At 35.9% G+C, this 22541-nt stretch overlaps 1 protein-coding gene across 1 annotated transcript in view; it reads right to left on the reverse strand.

Annotated features, from left to right (window-relative positions):
• Positions 1-19744, reverse strand: part of LOC149829427 (Lactoylglutathione lyase / glyoxalase I family protein) — a 36184-nt gene extending 16440 nt beyond the window's left edge. The window contains exons 1-2 of the mRNA XM_090015935.1: positions 19606-19744; positions 18234-18408 (exon numbers count right to left, since the gene is read on the reverse strand). Coding sequence (XP_089872061.1) covers positions 18234-18408; positions 19606-19656 — 226 coding nt within the window. The 5' untranslated portion in view covers positions 19657-19744. The remainder of the gene's footprint in view (positions 1-18233; positions 18409-19605) is intronic.
• Between the last annotated feature and the right edge of the window lie 2797 nt (positions 19745-22541).

A 22541-nucleotide genomic window follows, 5' to 3' on the forward strand; every position in this document is an offset into this window, starting at 1 on the left:
ATATTCTTGTAACAGAGATAAACAACTAAAATATGCCCTGTTACCTAGGCAAGGTCGTCAAACCATGATAAAGAGATTAATTGTTGAAGAAGAATGATTTTATTAATAATAAACTTCACAGAAAGAGGGTGAACAAACAATCTGCCACCACTTATGGTAATCAGAAGACACTTGAGGACCAGGAAAAACAGTAAGAGTGACAAAAGAATCTCAGCTATGCTTTGCAGAAAAGTATGTTCCGGACCACTGGGCAGACTTTAGATCGAATTCTGACACAATGCCTGACAATAATCGAGCCTCAATGCGCTTCTGTCTCTGTGAGAACTGCCTGACACATCGCTCTGGCTGGTAATAAACTAAGAAGAATGGTCTGAGTAACTTGAATCGTTTGTCATACGCGTAAGTGTACCGAGGGGGTGACTCCTGGCGGTTGAAGTAATCCCACACGATTTCTTCATTATGAAGGTTCTCGATCAAGAATCTGTGCTGAGAAGTAGGTAATGGATTCTTGCTGTTATATCTGAATGAGCTGGCTCGAGTTGGTATGTGCCAAAGGAACCAAGATTATAGTGCATAGATGCACCCTTTTACTAAGATAGAATCTTTAAGCACGAAACGGGTCAATCAACGGTATAAGAAGACAAGTGCGGTCATGGCGATCGAGAGACGGTTGGTCTGCCGACTTCCTCATCTTCGCAAAAGTTGTACTATTCTGATATCAACGTAGTTCTGTCCGTCCTGAAAGAAGGTTAGACCTACGGTGCACAAGATCATTGCATGTTGAATCTTTTTTCGCGCTGCTCGGGATAAGGAGTCAACTTCTTCAAATGCTCCATACTGTTGGTATAGCTCAAACAAGTCGACATATTGGCTCTCATATGCCTCTATCAGTGGCCAGAATCTACGTCCAGTCGTACGGGCTAAAGCATCTCGAAGGTCAAGTCCCTAGACGTTGATCAGAAATTGTTGCTCCATGGGATCATCTGGCTGACCAGCTGGGCTTAGATAGACCCATGATGTTTGAGAATTCGTCCAGTAGTAGAGTCATCTCTCTCCACGGGAACCAAAAGGTACAGGTACGTGGATTTCACCGCTCTGCTAAAGCTTGAATCAAATTGCCATTGACGATTTGTTCTCCCACTACTGATGTCGGTTCCAATCCGCAGTTACTCAGATGGTCCGGGAACATACAGAAGAAGTTTTTGAACCAAGAATAGTACCACCGGGGAATGAAAGGTCTGGTGTTTAGAGTTCGATGATCGGGGAAACCTTGTTGCATCTCATAAGAGATATGACCCTTAGAAAAACTGAATCGAGTTGACTGGATGCCATCATGATAGACTGAAGAATAAAGAGGAAATCAGGACAAGTCTTGAAGAAAACCACACAATTTTTGAAGAAATTGCAGGCAGGATCAAAATAAAGCTGAAAATTCGAGATCCAGAGGAACGGAATGATAGGAAATCGCCTGGAGTTTTGAAGAAAATAGAGGTTTTGGGAAAATCATCCAGGGTTTGAGAAAATAAAAGGAAATGTATGAAAATAAATGGAAAATAGGGTATTTTGAAGATCGTCCAGTATTTTTAGAAAAATTATGGAAAATATGAGAAAATAAAGAGAATAAAGAGAAATAACCAAAGTACAGTCAATCACATCCTGTACAAACAAGTATGCACATACAACATTCCTTAAAGGCTGACTCTAGATGCACAAATTTTGAAATAGTTGTAGGACTCTAACCCTAACTCTAAAGCTCAGATCATCTATGTTCAATCATGCTATGACGATATACTCAAGCTGAGGCTCAATGTACGTGGCATAAAAGAATTTCTCTTATTCTAGGCTCATGTTTTCCAACATCCTTGAGTGTCTGCCGATATACTTTGGACTATGGCCCTCGGTACGTGGCAGGGGGGGGGATCAACCCAAATAGGTGGCCAAATTGTGAAGCTTTGTCCCGAACTATGGTTCTGGAAGAAAGCCCAGCAACGTGGTGGCCAGGTAAAGATAAGTGAGGTTGTTTATGAAATATGATCAACATGCAAGAAAACATAATGCTCTAATGACCTAAAGAAGTAGAATTTTGAAAAATTTATGAGAAGCAAACATTGTTTTCAATCAGATCTTAGATTGAGGAGGATTGTGTTTGACCTAAGTCTAAGTGAGCATGAATAATGCCTCCTCAATCGGTCCTACCAAACCATACCTAAGTCTATATGCAATCCATGTCAGGTGAGTTTGATTCTAGGCTCCTAGGTTCACATGAAATAGAGCTGACATTGTAGAACACGATTTTGACAAGTTGATTAGGGCAAAACACAAGATTGATCAAACGATGAGAGGTCCCATCATGGTCGCCAAACCTGTTATCAATGCAAAATTTTACTTTTGCAAGTCAAACTGACATTTGAAAAAGATTTTGAAAATAACTCGCCTCCGTTTTAAAATGCAGGATAATTCCGAAGAATGAGACTCGCTTGTCGGTACGAGGTTCAACCATTCCTGGCACCATAACCAGGGGTAATCGAACCAAGGATCAATCATGTGCTTTGCTTTGTTCTGCTCAACTGTCAAAATCGATGTTCTATTCCTAAATGCACAAAGAATCAGGCATGTGCTATGACTTTTTGAAAATGCAAATTTGAGAACATGATGTTTGCTTAGAATATTTGGAAAATACTTGGAAAAATGATATTTTGGAAAATCGTGAATTACATTGAGAAATTATTTTAAAGAAAAGGAAAATTGATTTCTAAGGAAATCTTTATGTTTTGAGAAAGTCGAATTCTGAAGAAAACTTTGGAGATTTTAAGAAAATTGATTTATGGGATGGAATTGAAAAATATATCAAAAGGGATGGGCGTGTGGCCCTGTGAAATTCTTTTCATGATGCACTCTAACCTAGATGATGCATAGATGCAATTTGAGAAAATATTTTATGATAAATTTGAGAAAAATCTTTGAAAAAGGAATTTATGTGCTTTATAGGAATTTCCATGGAATAAATTCTCTACATATCCCTGACTATAGCTACGAATATGTATGGAATATAGTTCATTTGATTCTAAAAGGGAAAATTGTTTAGAAAAACTTTGAAATATGCAATGAGTTCTGAAAATGCCTAAGAGTGTAGGTCATTTGTGGCCTATAAAAAGATGATAAATCTGGGTTTCGTTCATATTTTGACTATGGCCACAAATATGAAACCCACCGAGCTTATCAACTCTTTATAAGCTAGTGCACGTGTCGTTCATGTAGACCATTATGAGTTCAAATATGCATGAATCATCATCCATCACACAATTATATTATAAAAGAATAAACTATATGCAATGCAACCCTATTCTAAGCAGGAAAAGTAAATTATTATTCCAAATTTACAATTAATTTACATCACTAATTGAATTGAAATAAAAGAAAATAAAAAGAAATACAATCTTGAATATCCCTGCAAGATTAGCAAACTTGTTAATGAAAATATGTCGACTTTTCTGGATTTATCCAACAATATTTAAAATTGAGGGATTTATCCAGATATAAGCTTTGTTCCATGTTTTCTTAAGATAAACATAATAAAATATCATGTATAATTGAATAAATAATAAAAATAAATAACTTTAAAAGTCGGAATTTTGAAAAAAATAACCAAAATGCCCTTAAAAACAAGACTATGGCCTTGAAATCAGGGTTTTCAGAAAAGATTTTTGTAAAACTTTGGATTTAGGGCTTAAATGGATTCAAATAAACACCAAATCGGGTGTGAAGCACCCTAGCATGATTATAAGCATGATCAAACCCTAAAAAATTAAACATTTTGTAAAAAAATTGAAATATCATGAAAATAGCACTTTTTGCCAGTGTTTTACTCGAATCGGGACTTCGCAGGCACCCTGTTTCTATGATTTAACTAAATAAAGCCTCAAATGAATTCCAAAATTCACAAAAATTGACATGGACACTTCTAACAACCCTAAAATTAAAATAGAATTGAAAAATAGAATTTTTAGTATTATTTTGATAAGAAAATTGAATAAAAACATGAAATATGCAATTTTGCTTGTGGGCACGTACCTGTCACAGTGTCAGACCCGCATCGAGTATCAAATCACCATAGAAATTTATAAAGAGATACTAGACATAAACAAAAAAAAATCTTTTACAGATCGGTAAAATCATCTTCGGTTAGGGAGATATCGCTCCAGTAATATACGCTTGATTCTGACAAATATATAACAAGTTAAAATAAACACATCCGGTTTCGGGTGCAAGGAAATATATTAAACTGTATTAAAAATTTATAAAATTTTAGCTGATGACAGTAGATACACAGATGAAGATACTCCTTTTTACGGATCATCAATCGGATTTCCGGTTAGGGAGATACGATCAGCACAAGTCGATCTAGGGTTTAGACAATGCATAACGGGCTCTGTAAAACCGATTATGATTTCTGACAGAGGAAAAATAACAAGCAGATATATAAAAATCTGAAAATTTTACAGAGAATACTAGACATGATAGCGAACCAGGGTAACCGGAAGCGCCTAGCTAAAAGGGGAAGCGCGCTTCGGAAGCGCGGAACGCCGCGCTTCCGAAGCGTGGGGGGAAGCGTCCCCTTTTTTGGGAAGCGTGTCCCCCTTTTTTGGGAAGCGTGCTTCCCTTTAATGGGGGACGTGTTTCCCTTTAATGGGGGACGCACTTCCCTTTAATGGGAAGCGCGCTTCCCCCTCGTTTCCCCCACGCTTCCCCTGTTTTTTCCAATTTTTTTGTATTTTTTATTTTTTATTTTTATTTTTTTCGCTTCCCCTTCGCTTCCGAGACGCTTCCTAGGTCGCTTCCGAGACACTTCCCGAATCGCTCCTAAGTGGTCCCACGCTTCCCCGCTTCCTAAAATTTTGAAAGTGCCTCGCTTCTCGCTTCCCGTATCGCTTCCCGCTCCCGCTTCCTCAACTGGCAACCATGTAGCGAACACACTGCAACTTACGGATCGTCGATCGGATCTCCGATGAGGGAGAGATCGCCTCGACAAGTCGTTCCCAAATCCACATAGCGATTTCACGGTTTAAAAAGCATAGTTCGGTTTTAGATTTTTTTGACAGGGTTACAGAACCCAAAATAATCCGATTTTTTTATAGGGAATCACTGACATATTCACGGTTTAACCCTAAAAAAATTATATTTTTTTGACAGATACTTGAACATAAAATAGCGAGGTTCCCGCGTGCCCAGGATCAAGAATCACATATTATCGATAAAACATGAAAAACCTTAATCTAAGCATGGAAAATAAAAAAAACTTGCAAATAACATCACAAATTTGGATTTGATGTTTTAATGAATAGAATAAACATGAATATGGTAAATAAATAAAATAAATCAAGGAATACACGGTTAGAATTTGATTTAGCCTTCGGAAAGAGGGATTTGACCCATTGAACGGGCGAATCTCATCTTTTATTCGGCTTGAACACAAAAAACGATAGTTCAAACGATTTCAACGGTTTGAAATCATGAAAAATGCCCTCACACAGCATTAGATCGCTTTCTTGAATCGATTTCACGGTTCTTGAATGAAGATTTGGCTCAAATCTCACAACCAAGGGGCGGCAATGGTTAAATCCATAAAAATAATCATGAAAAATTAATGAAATCAATTAAAATAATAAAGTAGAAGACCTTACCTTGGGCTGCTGCATCAATGGAGGAAGGAAGGCTGCTGGAGGAGAGAGAAGGAGCAAGAAACAATGGGAGAGAGAGCATGGGTCGACCCCCCCCCCCTTTTGGCCCCTTTTATAGGCATTAATTAACCTTAATTAGGATTAGTTTGACTTTTTGAAATTTTATCTAAAAAAACTAAGGGAGGCGATTTTGGGTAGAGTACTAACCTAGATGGGACACTAACCTAATTAGCTTAATTGACTCCTAACTAACCCTAAAACTCCCTCAAATGTGGCGCCATCCATGGGGCCCACATTTGGTTTTTAAAACTTTTAATTTAAAAGTTAAAAATAAGGTTTAAAAACACCAAAGTAAAAACGAAAATTTTAAAATCAATTTGGAATTTTTCAAAACTCCTAACCTACTTAGGACATTAACTAATCCTAAGCTAACCCTAACTCTTTCAAATATGGCGCCACCTAGAGTGGGCCCCACTTGATTTTTCAAAAACGATTTTAAGCTTGAAAATACAGGTTTTCAAAAAGAGGTTTAGAATAAAGTTGGTTTTCAAATTCAAAGTTTTGGGTCCATCAGAGTTCTAAATGGATCGAGACTCCTCCAGATGTGGCGCCAACTGAGTGGGCCCCACATCAGGGTTTTGAAAGAAAGTTGAAATAAAGACTGAAAAGGGTTTTAAAACAGAGTTAAAATCATCATATGACAATCGAAGGTTTTAAAAATAGAGTCCTAAACGAACTGAAACTCTAGACTAAAGCCCTAAACCAACTAAAACTCTGACATTTAGGTTTTTGAAAGCCGAACGAAGAAGTTTTTGAAAGATTTTCTCAAAAGTAATGAAAATAAGTCAGAAAATGCAGTCAAAATTAGAGTCCTAATTCAATCGAAACTCTGAAATAGAGTCCTAAATCAACTGGGACTCTGCAAATGAACTAAATTTTAAAAGACGAATGAAAAGGTTTTTAAAACAAGTGGAATTGAAAGTGGAAATAAAATTCAGAATAGGGTCCTAACCCGATTAGGATTCTAAGACAGAGTCCTGAAATTTTGAAACTCTTGAAATTTGAGTTTTTTGAAAGACAAAGAGGTTTTGAAAGATCTTTTCAGAAATTGGTAAAAATGAACAAAATACGAGATCAGGGTCAGAGTCCTAATCAACTGGGACTCTAGGATAGAGTCCTCGAATTTTGAAACTCTTGGAACTGAATCTGTTTTTGAAAAACAAGTGAATGTGAGTAAACAATGAAATCAGAGTAGAGTTCTGAACCAGCTGGAACTCTGGGGCAGAGTCCTAAAATTTTGAAACTCTACAATAAAGTCCTGAAATTTGAAATTCGATTGTTTGAAAGATAAATAAAGAAGTTTTGAAAGATTTTCTCAAAAAAATGAAGTTAGGGTTAGAGTTCTTATCCAACCGAAACTCTAGAACAAAATCCTGATCTGACTAAAACTCTAAAATTTTGACTTCTTTCGAAAGATTTTGAAAGAATTTCTTAAAAATAGGTGAAAATGGCAACAAACGATAGAGTCCCGATCCGTCTGAAACTCTGAAATAGAGTCCTAGTCCAACTAAAAGTTTGGAATTTTAACCAAAATAGAAGATTTTGATAAATTTTGTTGAAAACAAGTAAAAATAGAGATGGAAGACAGAGTCCTAGTCAGACTGAAACTCTATGATAGAGTCCTAGTTTGACTGAAACTCTAAGATTTTTGTCTTTTTGAAAGTCAGATGAGAAGGTTTTTTAAAACAAGTGAAAAACATGAATAAAGGATGAAATCGGGATAGAGTCCTAATCCGACTAAAACTCTAAGACAAAGTCCTAGTCTAACTGAAACTCTAAAATTTTGGCCAAAATGAAAGATTTTGAAAGGTTTTCTCGAAAATCGATAAAAATAGAAGTGAAAGGTAGAGTCCTGATCTGACTGAAACTCTGGAAAAGAGTCTTAGTCCTACTGAAACTCTGAGATTTTGGCCAAAATGAAGGAAATGGACTAGGGATAAGACTTCTTCTGGTTTAAAATCAAAATAAAATTTTGAAGAGGTTCAAAAATGTAAAAGGACAGAGTCTTGATCCCACTAAAACTCGAAAATTTAAGAAATTTGGATGAAAGAAGAGATCCAGAAGTGACACCACCTAGATGGGTCTCATCTGAGAATTGGGATCAGTTAAAATTGAGTTAAAATGAATCCAGATCGCTTTCTGAGGAAAATATTTTGAAATAAAAAAATATAAGATCCTGAGGGTTGACAAATGAAAAATATTGATCTAAGACCCAGGTTTTTGAAATTGATTTCGAAAGAAAAGTTTTAAAATCGAATATGGATTTCAAGATTTTGAAAAACCAGAGTGCTGGATCTCGAAAATGACGTGCAATCTCATGGAATGTAATGACATGACATGAAATGATACAGAATGAGATAAAATGAGATGCAAAAGGCAAACTCTAGATAAGGGATTTGAAATCCCGAACCCCTGGCAGAGACAAAGAATTGAACATTTACGTTCAAAGGTAAAAATTGATGATTGAATATGAGCCAAAATAGAGATTGAATCTTGATTGCAAGATGAAATATTGGAATTTGATGCAAAATTTGGGCTCCGAATAGCCTTGGTTCAGCTAACAACCAATTGGTCTTCTAAAGACTTTAGAGAGTGGGTCTCAATGGCAGGAGGCAGGTGTTTGTGAATGACAGTGAACAATTTTTCTAGAAGTTTCCTTACCCACGAGGTAGCAAATATTGCCCCCCCCCTACACACACACACACACATATATATATATATATATACATATACATATATCACATGGATGTGGATGCAGGTACGGGATGCAATGCAAATTTGCTTGGAACAATACAGCATTTTTCAAAAATTAGGATTCAGAGACATGGTCATACATATATTATATATATTTTATATAATAATATATATTATTCATTAAAATTTAAAAAAAAATATATTTATAAGCATACCTTTTTATTGTCTCGAACACCATGTCATGCATGTCAGACACTATACTGAACATGTCGAACACCATGTATAGTGTGTCCGACCTTGTGCCAAACACTATATCACGTGTTAGATTCGTGTCAATGTGTCGGACACGGTGTTGCATGTGTCATACATGAATCACATTGAATCTCGTGACCGGATTTGTGTTATGTCGTACTGACACAGGATTCTCCCCTTGAGGTATATATATATCACTGATAGGGGTATCTGTTAAAATATAATGTATATTTATATATATATATTTAGATATATAGATTACGACACATATACATATATATATGATATATATATGTCTATGTGTCTATCTATATATCTAAATATATATATATATTTATTTTGTAAAACCCGATAGGGGTATTTCTGTCATTTCACCTGTACACGCATATCATTGATATGCTTTTTCTTTTCTTTCTTTTTCCTTTATTCTTTTTCTTTTTGTTTCTTTTTGTTTTCTTTTTAATCATTTGAGAGGAGTCCACATAGAGTCGTTGGAGCCCCTCCAACGGTCATATTTATGACCGTTGGAGGGGTCCAACGACTCTATGGGAGCCCCTCCTTGGGTCCCTTGCTGTGTATAAATAAGGGGCACAGCCCCATGTATTTCCCAAGCTTCTTGAGAAGCATTCTATGAAGTGAGGTATATTTTTTTACCTCTTTTTGTGCTTGACCACTTTTGTGGTTTATTTAGCCCCTTTGTGGCCTCTTGTGTATGTGCGTGCTTCCGTGCTTTCGCTTGGAGACTTTGCCCTTTTTCATTTGGCACTTCATTTCATGGTATCAGAGCCTTGGTTAAGAAGGCTTCATCGGATCCTCCCTTGACAAGTAGTACCTCTCCTCTCTCTTGTCTTATTAATTTGTTTTTCTAAATGGCCAACAAAGATGCAAAAATCGATCTCTCATTCAAATTGGATGGGACCAACTACCGCATGTGGGCCGCCGCTATGGAGAATAATCTCAAAGGTAAAAAGCTTTGGGGTTACGTATGTGGAACCATTCTGGAACCACAATTGAAGTTAACTAAATTTGAAGTGAGGAAAAAGCTTTGAATGAAGAAGAAAAAGAAAAGGCTATTCTTGATTATTCTTCTAAAATGGAAGATTGGGAAAGTGAACATGCTAAAATCTTGGCATGGTTCATGAACAATGTCGAATTGAAGATTTGTGCAAACCTTGCAAAATTCAAAAAGGCAAATGAAGCATGGTTTTTTATGAAAGGCATGTACACTCAAAGAGACCTTGCTAGGCATTTTTTTTTACAAGAGAAGGTAAGAGCTACCAAGCAAGGTGATATGAGCATTAGGGACTACTATAGTGCCTTATCCTCTTTGTGGGATGAACTTGTCCTTCTCGAACCACAATGGGAAGGAAGTGCTATTGCTATGAGACAAGAGCAAATGGAAAAAGAGAGGTTCTTTCAATTTATTCATGGGCTTCGTCCCGAATTTGAACAACTTAGAGGATCTCTACTTCATAGGGCCTCTACCCCTCTAAGCGATATTTTGGTCGATTTATGTCAAGAAGAAACCTGTTTGGCCTTGAAAAGAGATGTTGATGAAGTGCATGCCGTGTCTAGACCCGGCAACAATGTTAGATCATATAAACCACCACATTTTTGGAAGAATAATGGTGGTGGAGGGAGAAAAATCGTTTGTCATAATTGTAATGAATCGGGCCATATTCGTCCCGATTGCCCTAGATTCAAAAAGAAGGTGGCTTCCGTGGGGGAAACTCCCCCAATCATCAATGAAGATTCAAAGAAGGATGGTGACATAAAGGAGTCCATCGCTCATCTAACCGAAACTCTTCAACAATTTATAAAGATGAACGCCTCTACATCATCCTCTTCACCCTCCACTTCCGGTGCCGCCATCTCCTCTTTTCCAGGTATGACTTCTTGGATTCTTGACTCGGGTGCCTCTTTCCATATGACTCCAAATGCATCACTTTTATCAAAACCAAGTCTCAATAAATTTAAATCATATGTATCCACCGCCAATGGAACATCTTTAAATGTTGAAGGCATTGGAAACCTTGAAAAAACTTATGACCAAAACAAAGAATTTTTTGTTCTCAAAATCCGAATCATTCCAAAACTTAATCTAAATCTTTTTTCGGTCTCTCAAATTACCGATTCTGAATGTAATGTCTCTTTTTCACCTACCCATTGCTATGTGCAGGATCTCCGGTCTGGGAAGCGGATTGGGCAAGGCCATAGAAGAGGGAACCTTTACTATATGGATTTTTTGTCTTTGCCATCCAAATCATTTTGTAATCATGTTCAATCCAAAGATATTGAGACTTGGCATAAGAGACTTGGACACCCTAGTATCTCCAAGTTGTATCTTTTTCCGTTTTTGGAAAAAATTTGTAATACAAATACTTTTACATGCAATGATTGTATTCTTGGGAAAATTCACTCTCTTCCATACTCTCATAGCAATTTTGTGTCAAAAAGACCTTTTGAACTTGTGCATTCCGATGTATGGGGACCGGCACCTGTTATGTCCAAAGGGGGCTTCTCTTACTATGTTTCTTTTATTGATGATTTTACTAGATACTCATGGGTTTACATTATCAAGCATAAATCCGATGTCTTCGTTAATTTTAAAGAGTTTCACGCTCTTGTTCAAAATCAATTCCAACATAATATAGCCACTTTTAGGTCTGACTCAGGAGGAGAGTACATGTCTAAAGATTTTCAAAATTATTTTAAAACAAATGAGATTGTGCACCAACGATCTTGTCCTAAAACTCCGCAACAAAATGGTCTTGCGGAAAGGAAACATAGACATTTAATCGAAACGACAAGAACTCTTCTTGTGTCTAAAAATGTTCCTAAAAACTTTTGGGCCGAAGCGCTTCTTACCGCAACATATCTTGTGAATCGTATGCCCTCTTCTTCTTTAAAAAATGTTTCGCCCTTTGAAAAACTATTTAAAATTACTCATGATTTTAATAGACTAAGAATCTTTGGATGCAAATGTTTTGTACTTAGTCTAGGACAAGATAAGTTGTCACCTAAAGCTATAGAATGTGTGTTCATTGGCTATGGTGAGAATAAAAAAGGCTATAGATGCTATGATATTCGAAACAATAAATTATATGTGTCGAGAAATGTAAACTTTATTGAAGATCAAAATGGTTTCGATATCCACACATCTAAGGAAGACATCGATTATTCTTTTCTATTCGACTTAGCTCCTAGGATTGAGTCCCCTGAAGCTATTACTTGTGATACTAGTTGTGACGGAAATTTGCATTATAATGATATACCACAACATGATAATACTTCCCAAAATGAAAACCTTAATGATATAAATGTATATACTCGGCGGATAGGAAATGAACATCAACCTGCTATTGACAGATACTCTCAAGACTTCTCTTTAGAAGAACCTATTGATAACAATCCACCTAGGAGATCTTCTCGTACTAGTAGGCCACCAAAAAAATTTGTATCTTATGAATCCTTTTTGCCGAATTATAGGGCTTGTCTCATGTTAATACATTCGTATCATGAGCCTACCTCATTCAAGGAAGCTAAAGATCACCCACATTGGATTGGAGCTATAAAAATCGAACTAGAGGCTCTTAACAAGGCCCAAACTTGGAGCATTATTCCTCAACCTTTAGGAAAAAAGGCAATTGGGTGTAGATGGGTATATAAAGTCAAAACCAAATGTGATGGGTCTCTTGAAAGATACAAAGCTCGTTTGGTTGCAAAAGGCTACGCCCAAGAATATGGGATTGATTATGAAGAAACCTTTGCTCCTGTAGCCAGAATGACTAGTGTACGAACCCTAATTGCTTTAGCATCCATCAAACAATGGCCGATATATCAACTTGATGTTAAAAATGCGTTTTTAAATGGAACTCTGTGTGAAGAAGTTCTTATGGATCCTCCGCCGGGTCTTGAAATTGGGAAAGGTAATATTCTAAAATTAAACAAAGCTCTCTATGGTTTAAAACAAGCACCAAAAGCTTGGTATGATCTTTTTAGCAAAGTAGTTCTTGATAATGGTTTCTCCTCATGTTACACAGATACTGCTTTGCTTGTTAAATCTTCTAATGAATACATTACAATTTTGTTATTATATGTTGATGACATGATTATCACAGGTAATGATAAGAAAGGTATTGATCTTATTAAAAATATTCTTAAGAAAAATTTTGATATGTCTGATCTGGGTTTTCTAAGGTATTTCTTAGGAATTGAAGTTGCATACTCTCCCAAGGGGTATGTCCTATCTCAGATGAAGCTTGCCTCTGACATTATTGCTAAGTCTGGGTTGACAGATGACAAAAGGGTGAAGACTCCAGAAGTGATCAATGCCAAGATAAGAGCCAATGATGGCACTCCTTTAGCAGACCCCACGCCTTATCGTCAATTGATTGGATCCTTAACATATTTATCTATCACCAGGCCTGACATTTCACATGCAGTTCATAGTGCAAGCCAATTTCAGACTGCTCCTACCACTACTCACATGGCAGCAGTAATGAGGATTATCAGATATTTAAAAAATTCCATAACTAAGGGAGTATTCTTATCCTCTTCTTCACCTCTTACTTTACTTGCGTATACTGACTCTGATTGGGGGGGTAACCCCGATGATCGTATTTCTACCACAGGTTATTGTGTGTTTCTTGGGGGAGTCGCTTATCTCCTGGAGGTGTAAGAAGCAGCGTAAAGTTTCTCTCTCGTCTACCAAAGCAGAATATCGTGCGATGGCCACTACCACAACTGAGATTATATGGTTAAGAAGCTTACTTAAAGATATGGGTGTCTCATTCTCAACTCCTTCGAAGCTGTGTTGTGACAACAAGAGCTCCATTTATATTGCTAGCAATCACACTTTTCATGAACGAACGAAGCATATTGAGATGGACTGTCATTATGTTCGAGATGAGTTCCTACGCGGCACCATTCAACTCCCATATGTTCCTACCGAATATCAGTTGGCGGACTTCTTCACCAAAGCCTTGCCTTCGCCTCGCTTCTACTTCCTCCTTAGCAAACTCTCGGTGATTTCACCATGTGTTTGAGGGGGGGTGTTAAAATATAATGTATATTTATATATATATATATATATATATATATATATATATATATATAGATTACGACACATATACATATATATATATGATATATATATATATATATATATATGTCTATGTGTCTATCTATATATCTAAATATATATATATATTTATTTTGTAAAACCCGATAGGGGTATTTCTGTCATTTCACCTGTACACGCATATCATTGATATGCTTTTTCTTTTCTTTCTTTTTCCTTTATTCTTTTTCTTTTTGTTTCTTTTTGTTTTCTTTTTAATCATTTGAGAGGGGTCCACATAGAGTCGTTGGACCCCTCCAACGGTCATAAATATGACCGTTGGAGGGGCTCCAACGACTCTATGGGAGCCCCTCCTTGAGTCCCTTGCTGTGTATAAATAAGGGGCACAGTCCCATGTATTTCCCAAGCTTCTTGAGTAGCATTCTATGAAGTGAGATATATTTTTTTACCTCTTTTTGTGCCTGACCACTTTTGTGGTTTATTTAGCCCCTTTGTGGCCTCTTGTGTATGTGTGTGCTTCCGTGCTTTCGCTTGGAGACTTTGCCCTTTTTCATTTGGCACTTCATTTCAGTATCAACGAGTCGGGTTTGGTTCAGACCCAGGTGGAACCATACTTGGACCAGATTTTCGGGTATGGTATCAGGTCCAGACCCAGGTCTAATTGGGTCCACTATAAGAGAAACCATACCCGAATCCGATAAGAACTACATGAACCAGACTCGGACCATACCTGGTAAAATAATATTTTTTAGCATTTTTACATTAAAAACCGTGGGTCTTAATCGAAACTCGAGTCGGGTTTAGGTCTGGTATAAAATTTCACAAACTATACCCGGGTCCGTGTACTAATCGGACCTTCGGGTCCTGACCTAGGTCTTAATCGGGTCTTCTTGTTTGTCACCATACTCGGACCCTATAGGGTTTTGGTCTGGGTTGGGTCGGGGTAAACCCGACCTATTGACACCCCTAATCACTGTCACCGATATCGGTGATATTTTGAAAATATCACGAGAAATACTGATATTTTAAGGTAGCTGATATTAAAGGTATGTTTGAGGTTGTTTTGGCACACCTTTTGTTTTTTGGCTTTTTGTTTTTATCTTATACTTTTGTTGTTGATGTATATCTTGAGAAGCTAAAGTCTGTGTCTTTCCATGTGTAGGCAATTGAAGAGCTTGTAAGAGGCCATCCTTCATCCCTTATAGGCGTAAGTAATAACTTGGAAACGATTTCATGCAGTAGGTGCTGCAAAACATGAACTTTTATTTTTTCCAATTCTTTTCGGATTGTGGAACTCTTTTGCAGATGAAACAATAGAAGTACTAATATTTTGATGATGAAATAGGCCATTTAAAGAATTAAAAATAGGTTTTGAACAAAATCTAGTCCTTTAGATATATTTATTTTCCATTGATATGCTGTTTTGAAGTTGATTATAACGATATTTTTGGGAAAAACTCTTCTTTTTTTATTTTAAGTTTGCATTTCATATTTTTTTGTTTCTTTTTTATTTTAAAACCTTTAAAACATGTTTCTTTATATTTTTGGAAGAAAAATAATGCAAAACTTATTATTTTCTTAGTTTTTTTGTTGTTATTTATATTTTTTCAATTTTTTAAACTCCCGGGATATTCTTGAGATTTATCAACTTTTGAAAATCTCTCCGAGAAATACTCTCGCCGAGAAATTACCTTTAACGATAGAGGTGACTATATATATATATATATATAGTGAGAAAGAGAGGAGCAGCTGCATACCCTGGCCAACGCACTAGCGACGTCCATGATGGATGGCGCTAAAGCACCCCGCATGTTGCGCATGCAAAAAAAAAATCTTTAGCAGCGGTTGCGATTGCCGCTAAAGATGTTTTTAGCAAAAAAAAAAGATGGCTGGGGTGTAGTCTCTCTCTCTCTCTCTCTCTCTCTCTCTCTCTCTCTCTCTCTCTCTCTCTCTCTCTCTATATATATATATATATATATATATATATATAGTCATTTGTATATGCAATCTAGTAGAAACTTATAAATGTGATCTATATGGTGTCTTTAGTAAAAAACTAGTTCTGGATCATGTTTTTGCAACATATAAGTTGATTTTCCAAGGGCTTCAAACATCAATGGCCTATAATGTACCAAAATTTCATGACTCAAAAAATCATATTTTTACATCAAAAAAGGATGATTCAAAGTGTAATCCTTGACAAAGCATGCCAAACCCATCTATAAAGTCAGATTGAGTGGATACAATTTGCGCTAATGATTTTCCAACTAGATTGTACATACAGTAGATAGTAGCAAATATACATACGTAATACATACATATATATAGAAAGAGAGAGAGAGAGGAGGATATACTTTGTTATGGTGCCCTTTTCTTTAAGACCCTTCAAGAATCAAAGTTATAGGTGGTTTTGGTTTATCTGAACTAGTATATGTGTTTATCATTGCTTATTTATTAGAATCAATCAATTGATTTAATGAAAAAACTTGAGTATTTTATTGCCAAGTTTTAGTGTGATATCAGTTTTTTTATTTTTTATCTCTGAAAAACGCATCTGAGCACGAGAATTACCCAATCTAGTACGTTTTCTGCCGAGCAAACCGTGATAGAGACATCTACCAATTCAGATGAAGTTAAAAATACCTGCAACTATGATCATTGATGGGTCCTAACGAGAGAGAGAGATGCTTATGCATGGTCAAGCCCCATATCTAGCTTTTAAGCATAAAATTGCCACTCTGTAATCATCTTCAGAACTAACATCCATATCCATTTTCTCACAGCCTAAACCACTCAGCCACATAATAGGAGTGTGTCACAATCATGCAAATGCACATATTGCATGCAAAAGTCTAGAGATAGCAAAGTGAGAGCACCAAAAAGACACCAGCATTGGGGATGGTCCAAAAGCTCACTGAGATCCGCAACTTGGCATTCAACTGCTTAAAAGCATCTCATACGCTATCATGAGAAACAAATGATTGAGATACCAAATGAAAGAAACAATATTTATGAATAAAGAACAACCTTAGGACTAGAAATTTTAGAACTAGCAAGTATGATTATTAACTATCCATTAATGAAAAATGAATTATAAATCAGCTACAACATAAAATATCTAATGAACAATTAGCGAAAAAATAAACCAATAAAAACATAGCTACCACAGATTAACCATTAAGTACAAAATACCAAAGTCATTAGTAGTAAAGATCAAAAATCATAAAGTCATAAAGTCTTGAAAATTTCTTAACATCATCAATAGACTAACAAAAAATGAGAAAGGAAAGAAAGATCAAGCATCATCAAAATCATCATCTATAGAGTTCATCGCCTTCCGATTGTTGTGCATCATTTTTTTTCCTTCACTTTCATATACAGCTCACCTTCTTGCTTTGCCTCCTCAAATAAATTGATTATTTCAATACAATTGCATTTGCATTGATCTTTTCTATTTCTTGAATCTTGCCATCCATGAGTGTATTCATGCACACATATATCAAGTCATTGCGCCTCTTTGGTAAAAGTTTATTCTCTTCTTTGTATTGGCTGCATTAAAAGCACTCTAGATCCTCACAAGAAACAATAGATGCTAAGCCTCCAACAATGCATGTGGTATTTTCTGTGCCGCACAAAGTCGTTCAAAGCTGAAACTAACATACCTGGTGGACGTTTCACATAGACCTCAATCAAGTTGCATCTAAGTAGGCACTATTCAAGATATGCAGGAATTTCACCAAATATAGAATATGAATATGGTTTATTATGCCAAATGTTTACATACTAGAATGCCTGTATTGAATCTACCCATGTGCAACTACCCTCCCCCAATTATAGTATCATAAGCCATGTGTTTCTTTTTGTTGTTTGATCATCAATCAGTCCATTATTAGAGATAAGACTTCATATTTCTCCATTTAGTTTTATAGTTCTAATACATGCATGTACTGCATTTATGCATTTCCTCTGATGTTATGTGCATAAAACACTTGTTTTTCAGTTTTCATTGATCGATTTCTCTGCATGTATATCTGGGTGTGGTGCTCATAAAAATTAAACCAACATTATTTGAGCAAATAGCAATGATTTTGTGGCAAGTATCATTGTATGCTTTGTCATAGTGATTCATCATTCCAATTGATCTCTTTCTTTTTATTTTTTTGTTTTTCTTTTCATTAGGGGTTGATTTTCTATTATCCCATTCTTACACTGTAGATGTCTGGTGATTCTGTGTTTTCCACAATTTGAAAAAGTTAACTCTAGATAAAACCACCATATGAACCTTTAGCTATTCGATATAGAACTCAAAATTTGATTAGAAGAAGATGTAGTAAAAGTTTTACAGATGTAAGAAGATAGTAGTAAAAGTTTTACAGCACATATACAGCATGCATTTGTTCAATCACCCACACTTGGAGATTTTTATTTAGTACATCTAAAAGTGAATGGACCATTTGTCACCTAACCATCAGAATCATTTAGTGTTGTGGACCCTCTCTCAAGTGCATCCCCTTCAACATAAACCTTAGAGTTTCTGCATATATAAGATGCTTCCTGTTTCTTCTTTCGTTTAACGACTGAGAAGCTATCACATGACAGCATAATGCTCTTGGAAAGCACACAGTGATTCGCAAGTTTAGTCTGTCCAAAAAAAATATTCATGTAGTAAGCACAAGTATCTGGAAGGAAAAGCTTTGCTTGACATGATCAAACAATGATATTCAGCAGATTCCGAACATGAAATTGACAAAGAATTTCAAGGGCATCCTGATGAATGAAAATGCACGAGAAACATGATTTTCGTCACAACATGACGGTCTACTTTTCTAAGAAAATATTGCAAGATGTAACATGGAATTGACAAAGAAATTTAAAGGGCATACTAATGATATAAAAAAGGTGCCTTGAACTTAATTTCACTTACAGGATCATATACTTCACATTCCCAGTCAGAAAAGGCTAAGTAAATGCTGAAAGATATAATGTATAAAATCTGTAGAAGCAATCATCCAATTATATGTGATACAGTTTTGAGCATTTGGTGGATTTCCCTAATGACAGGCAGATCAAGCACAGTCAGGCGGTGGTTTGACCTCGGAATCTCCAAGGTTATGATATTGTCTTGATTCAAAAGGGTTATTCCGAACCAGGTAGGTGTCAAAGACTCAAAGATAGTAGCATTTACCGACTGTTAAAATCTTAAAATACTTCAATGATTACAAGATTTCTTGTTGTATTGGCAGTTGTTTAAATCAACAACTACTTGATGGATGCAATACGAGGTTTCTCATTGTGTGAGCCGAAACGACACATAAGAAGAAATTTTGGCAGTCATCTGTTCAATTAAGGGATGAAAATAGTTTGCAATAACTCGTTCTGCCCAACCAAAGGGAGAGGTAGTTCCAGCTAGAACTTCAAGAATCGGTGCATGAAATCATACTTATACACGGTAATTCTTGTAAGCAATCATTGACAACGGAATGGGTAAAAGAATCAAATGTCGGAGGATTGGTAAAAGAACCAAGATGCCACTCAGGCCAGCACAACTGAACATGTTTTTTTTTTTCTCTTGTTTGCTTTAAACCCAAAAGTTGAGGTGTTGGTAAGCGATAGAATTTGTTGGGCAACTCAAAGGACAATTTTTTCTGGTCTAATTCATTTGGAACACTAGGAGAAGGACAAAAATTACACCAAAAGAATTTGGTGGTCATGAACATGCTGAGTTAGAGATAATCACATAAGAGGTTTCCTTTAATAATCAGCAAACGGTGGGTTTAATCAACATTACCCAAAAGGCCTTTTCTTAATAGAAAAGCGTATAAAACAGAGAGGACGTGCCTTGGGAAATGAGGTTCGAAGGGAGACGATCATTGAAGAAGCAGACGCCATCCTCCTCCCTTTCTCCTCTTTCCTTCTTTCTTGCTTTCACGGGGTGAAGAGGGTGAAGAAACGAATGGATGCAGGTTTTGTTGCAATGCCCACGATTTGGTTGGTTAGGAAGGGAAGGGGCGGGGCCTGCAGGGATCAAAGAACCACATACCTCTCCTCCCGCCCGGACCCACTCATGCTCATGTGCTTTTGCTAGACGGCCAAAAACGGGTTCGAGTCTTCCCCAAGCTCGAAAACTTGTTGAAAAATAAGATACGAGGACACGGAATGTTTTTAGTTTTTATAATAAAACAGCTATCTTTTGATCATTTAACATTAAATTTTATTTTTTATTAAAATAAACATCTACGTGTGTCTCGTGCCTCGTGTCTTGTGCCTCGTATCTTTGTTTTGTGTCTCGTGCCGCCAGAGACACAACCAGCACAGGGTGTCATTAGTTTTTACTAGGGGTGTCAAAACCCGACCCCCACCAAACCCTATAGGGTCCGGGTACGGTGACAAATAAAAAAACTCGATTAAGACCTGAGTTGAGACCCAAAGTCTGACTAATACATGGACCCGAGTATAGTTTGTGAAATTTTATATAAGACCCGGGCACGACCCAAGTTCCTATTAAGACCCACACTTTTCAATGTAAAAATAAAAAAAAAGTATTATTTTACTGGATATGGTCAGGTGGTTTCTCTTATAGTAGACCCAATACCATACCTGAAATTATAATCCAAGTCTGGTTTCACCGGGGTTGGGTTCGAACCAAACCTGACCCGTTGACACCCCAATTGCGACAGTATGCTCCTAGGCTTTCATCCTTCTCAATGCAAATCAATGGTGTCCAAGGCAATCACTTTTTCAAGACCAGGAAACTCAGACATTTGATCCACTCTCTCCATCTCACAAATATTGATGATTAAAATAACTCAATATTTTTAAAATATTACTTTTTTTGTAAATTAAAACGCTAATGGCACTGTTTTGCAAAGTTTATATTATTCACATTTTTATATGTCATATATAATGTGAAATGTGCTACGTATACTAATCATTGGCATGTCCGTATAGTCCGGCCCTGCAAGATGCTCGAGTCTGGTTCCATGTCCTTGCTCCCCCGACACTTTTTCTGACGATTTTCCTGACAAGTTTTTCGGTGACTATTCTGTCACACGGTGGACTCCTCTCTGGTAGGTGTTCTTTTGCACTTTGATGAATTTGGACATTTTTTTTTCAAGTTTTTGTGCATTGTTCATCCGAGCATTGTCAACCTTATTTGGTGATATTTTGATGGGTATTTGTTATAAGATATGCATCTATATTTTCTCATGTAATGTTGCTCTCTATCCTTATGGATTTCGACATTCTACTCTATCACATTTGTGTGAATTGTTTCATTTGATGGTCGTCAACCTTCTTTTGTCAAATTTAATTAGTCTGTCATTGTTTTATTTGTACATACAAGTTAATTTTATTATTGTCGATATTTTGAAAACTATGAAGTTGAAAATTTCATACCCCCTGAATGTGATATACAAATATGCTTGCATGGCCTTATCTGACAAGGATGTGCAATAAGATAGCCATTTGCATGTGTGTATGGATTGTTCAGTGCAATCTTGTAAAAGATTGTCAAACATTGTCATATGTTCATTTGTATTTGTGTGTAGTATTTTCTTTTTCATTACTGTATTATTGATTGTTTTTGTCATGTTATCCCAATTAACATGTAATCATAATATTTTCAGTATTATCAGTACAAATATTGCTTAAGATTGTAGTGTCTAGGACTCTGTAATAAATGGTTTGAGACATTAGGTTAAGTTACGGTGAATCAACAAAAGGTAATGGTTTACTATAGCTATGTTGGTGATGAGGATTGATGAATTTTATTGTTGTTAAGAATCAACAACTTTAATTATGTTGAATTGGTGAAATAAAAAATTAGATTGGTCGAGGAAGATCTGATGTTTCGCTTTAGTTTTTGAAGTGAAGATTTTAATGATATTATAAGGTTGATGTGCATTGAAGATGATGATGACATGGCTTCAATGTTGAGTGGTACCAATGTTTATCTTGCGATTTCACATGATAGAGACGACAGGTTGAAGAAGTGTAAAGATGTCAACCTAGTGAACTTGCATACAAGGACATGAGAGCTCAATAATGCATCATCAAAGCACATAAGCTTTGAATTAAGAGATGATATTGTTGATGAAGACCCATCCTTTATTAAAACGGTTGTAAATGATGAAGATATGTCACTAAAGATGAATATATCAAAGAAGCACCGTAAAACTTGTAAATTTTGGATATTATAAATAAATAAATAAATTATCTTTATCTTCGAGTTAAAAATATGTTTTTATCTTTTAAATATCATTTATTGGTATTTTACATGCTCAATTATTCTTTTCTGGTCCATATAGGCAAAATTGGCATTTTTAAAATTATTTTAGACAAAATACTATTAAAATATTTAATTTATCATGAAAACTATTTATTTAAGTGAGTCACAACTCACCTAGGTGTTTTCAAAGTGTTTTGAACCTAACTAGATGTATTTTGATGGTTTTCAAACAAAAATCTAATAAAGGGTATTTTGGTCATAAAATAAATTATGGGGATATTTTGATCAAATAAATTATGATTTTTTAAAGTATCAAAACTATAAATTATTTGGTATTAGTATGGCTATTTAGCGTTAATAAAGTGTAAGAATTTATTTTTGGAAAAAATATACGGATTTTAGTTTGGACATGTATCTCATACGGGTTAGACCTAAATGGATCAACCCAAACGTGAAGTTTTAAGGGTTTTTAAATAGTAAATAAAATTATTTTTAATTATAAAATTAGTTTTAGACTATACTTGGAAAAATATAACTTTAATTATTT

Source organism: Nuphar pumila, chromosome 8 (assembly GCF_984573655.1).
Source record: "Nuphar pumila chromosome 8, dmNupPumi1.hap1.1, whole genome shotgun sequence".
In the NCBI taxonomy this organism is placed as follows: Eukaryota; Viridiplantae; Streptophyta; class Magnoliopsida; order Nymphaeales; family Nymphaeaceae; genus Nuphar; species Nuphar pumila.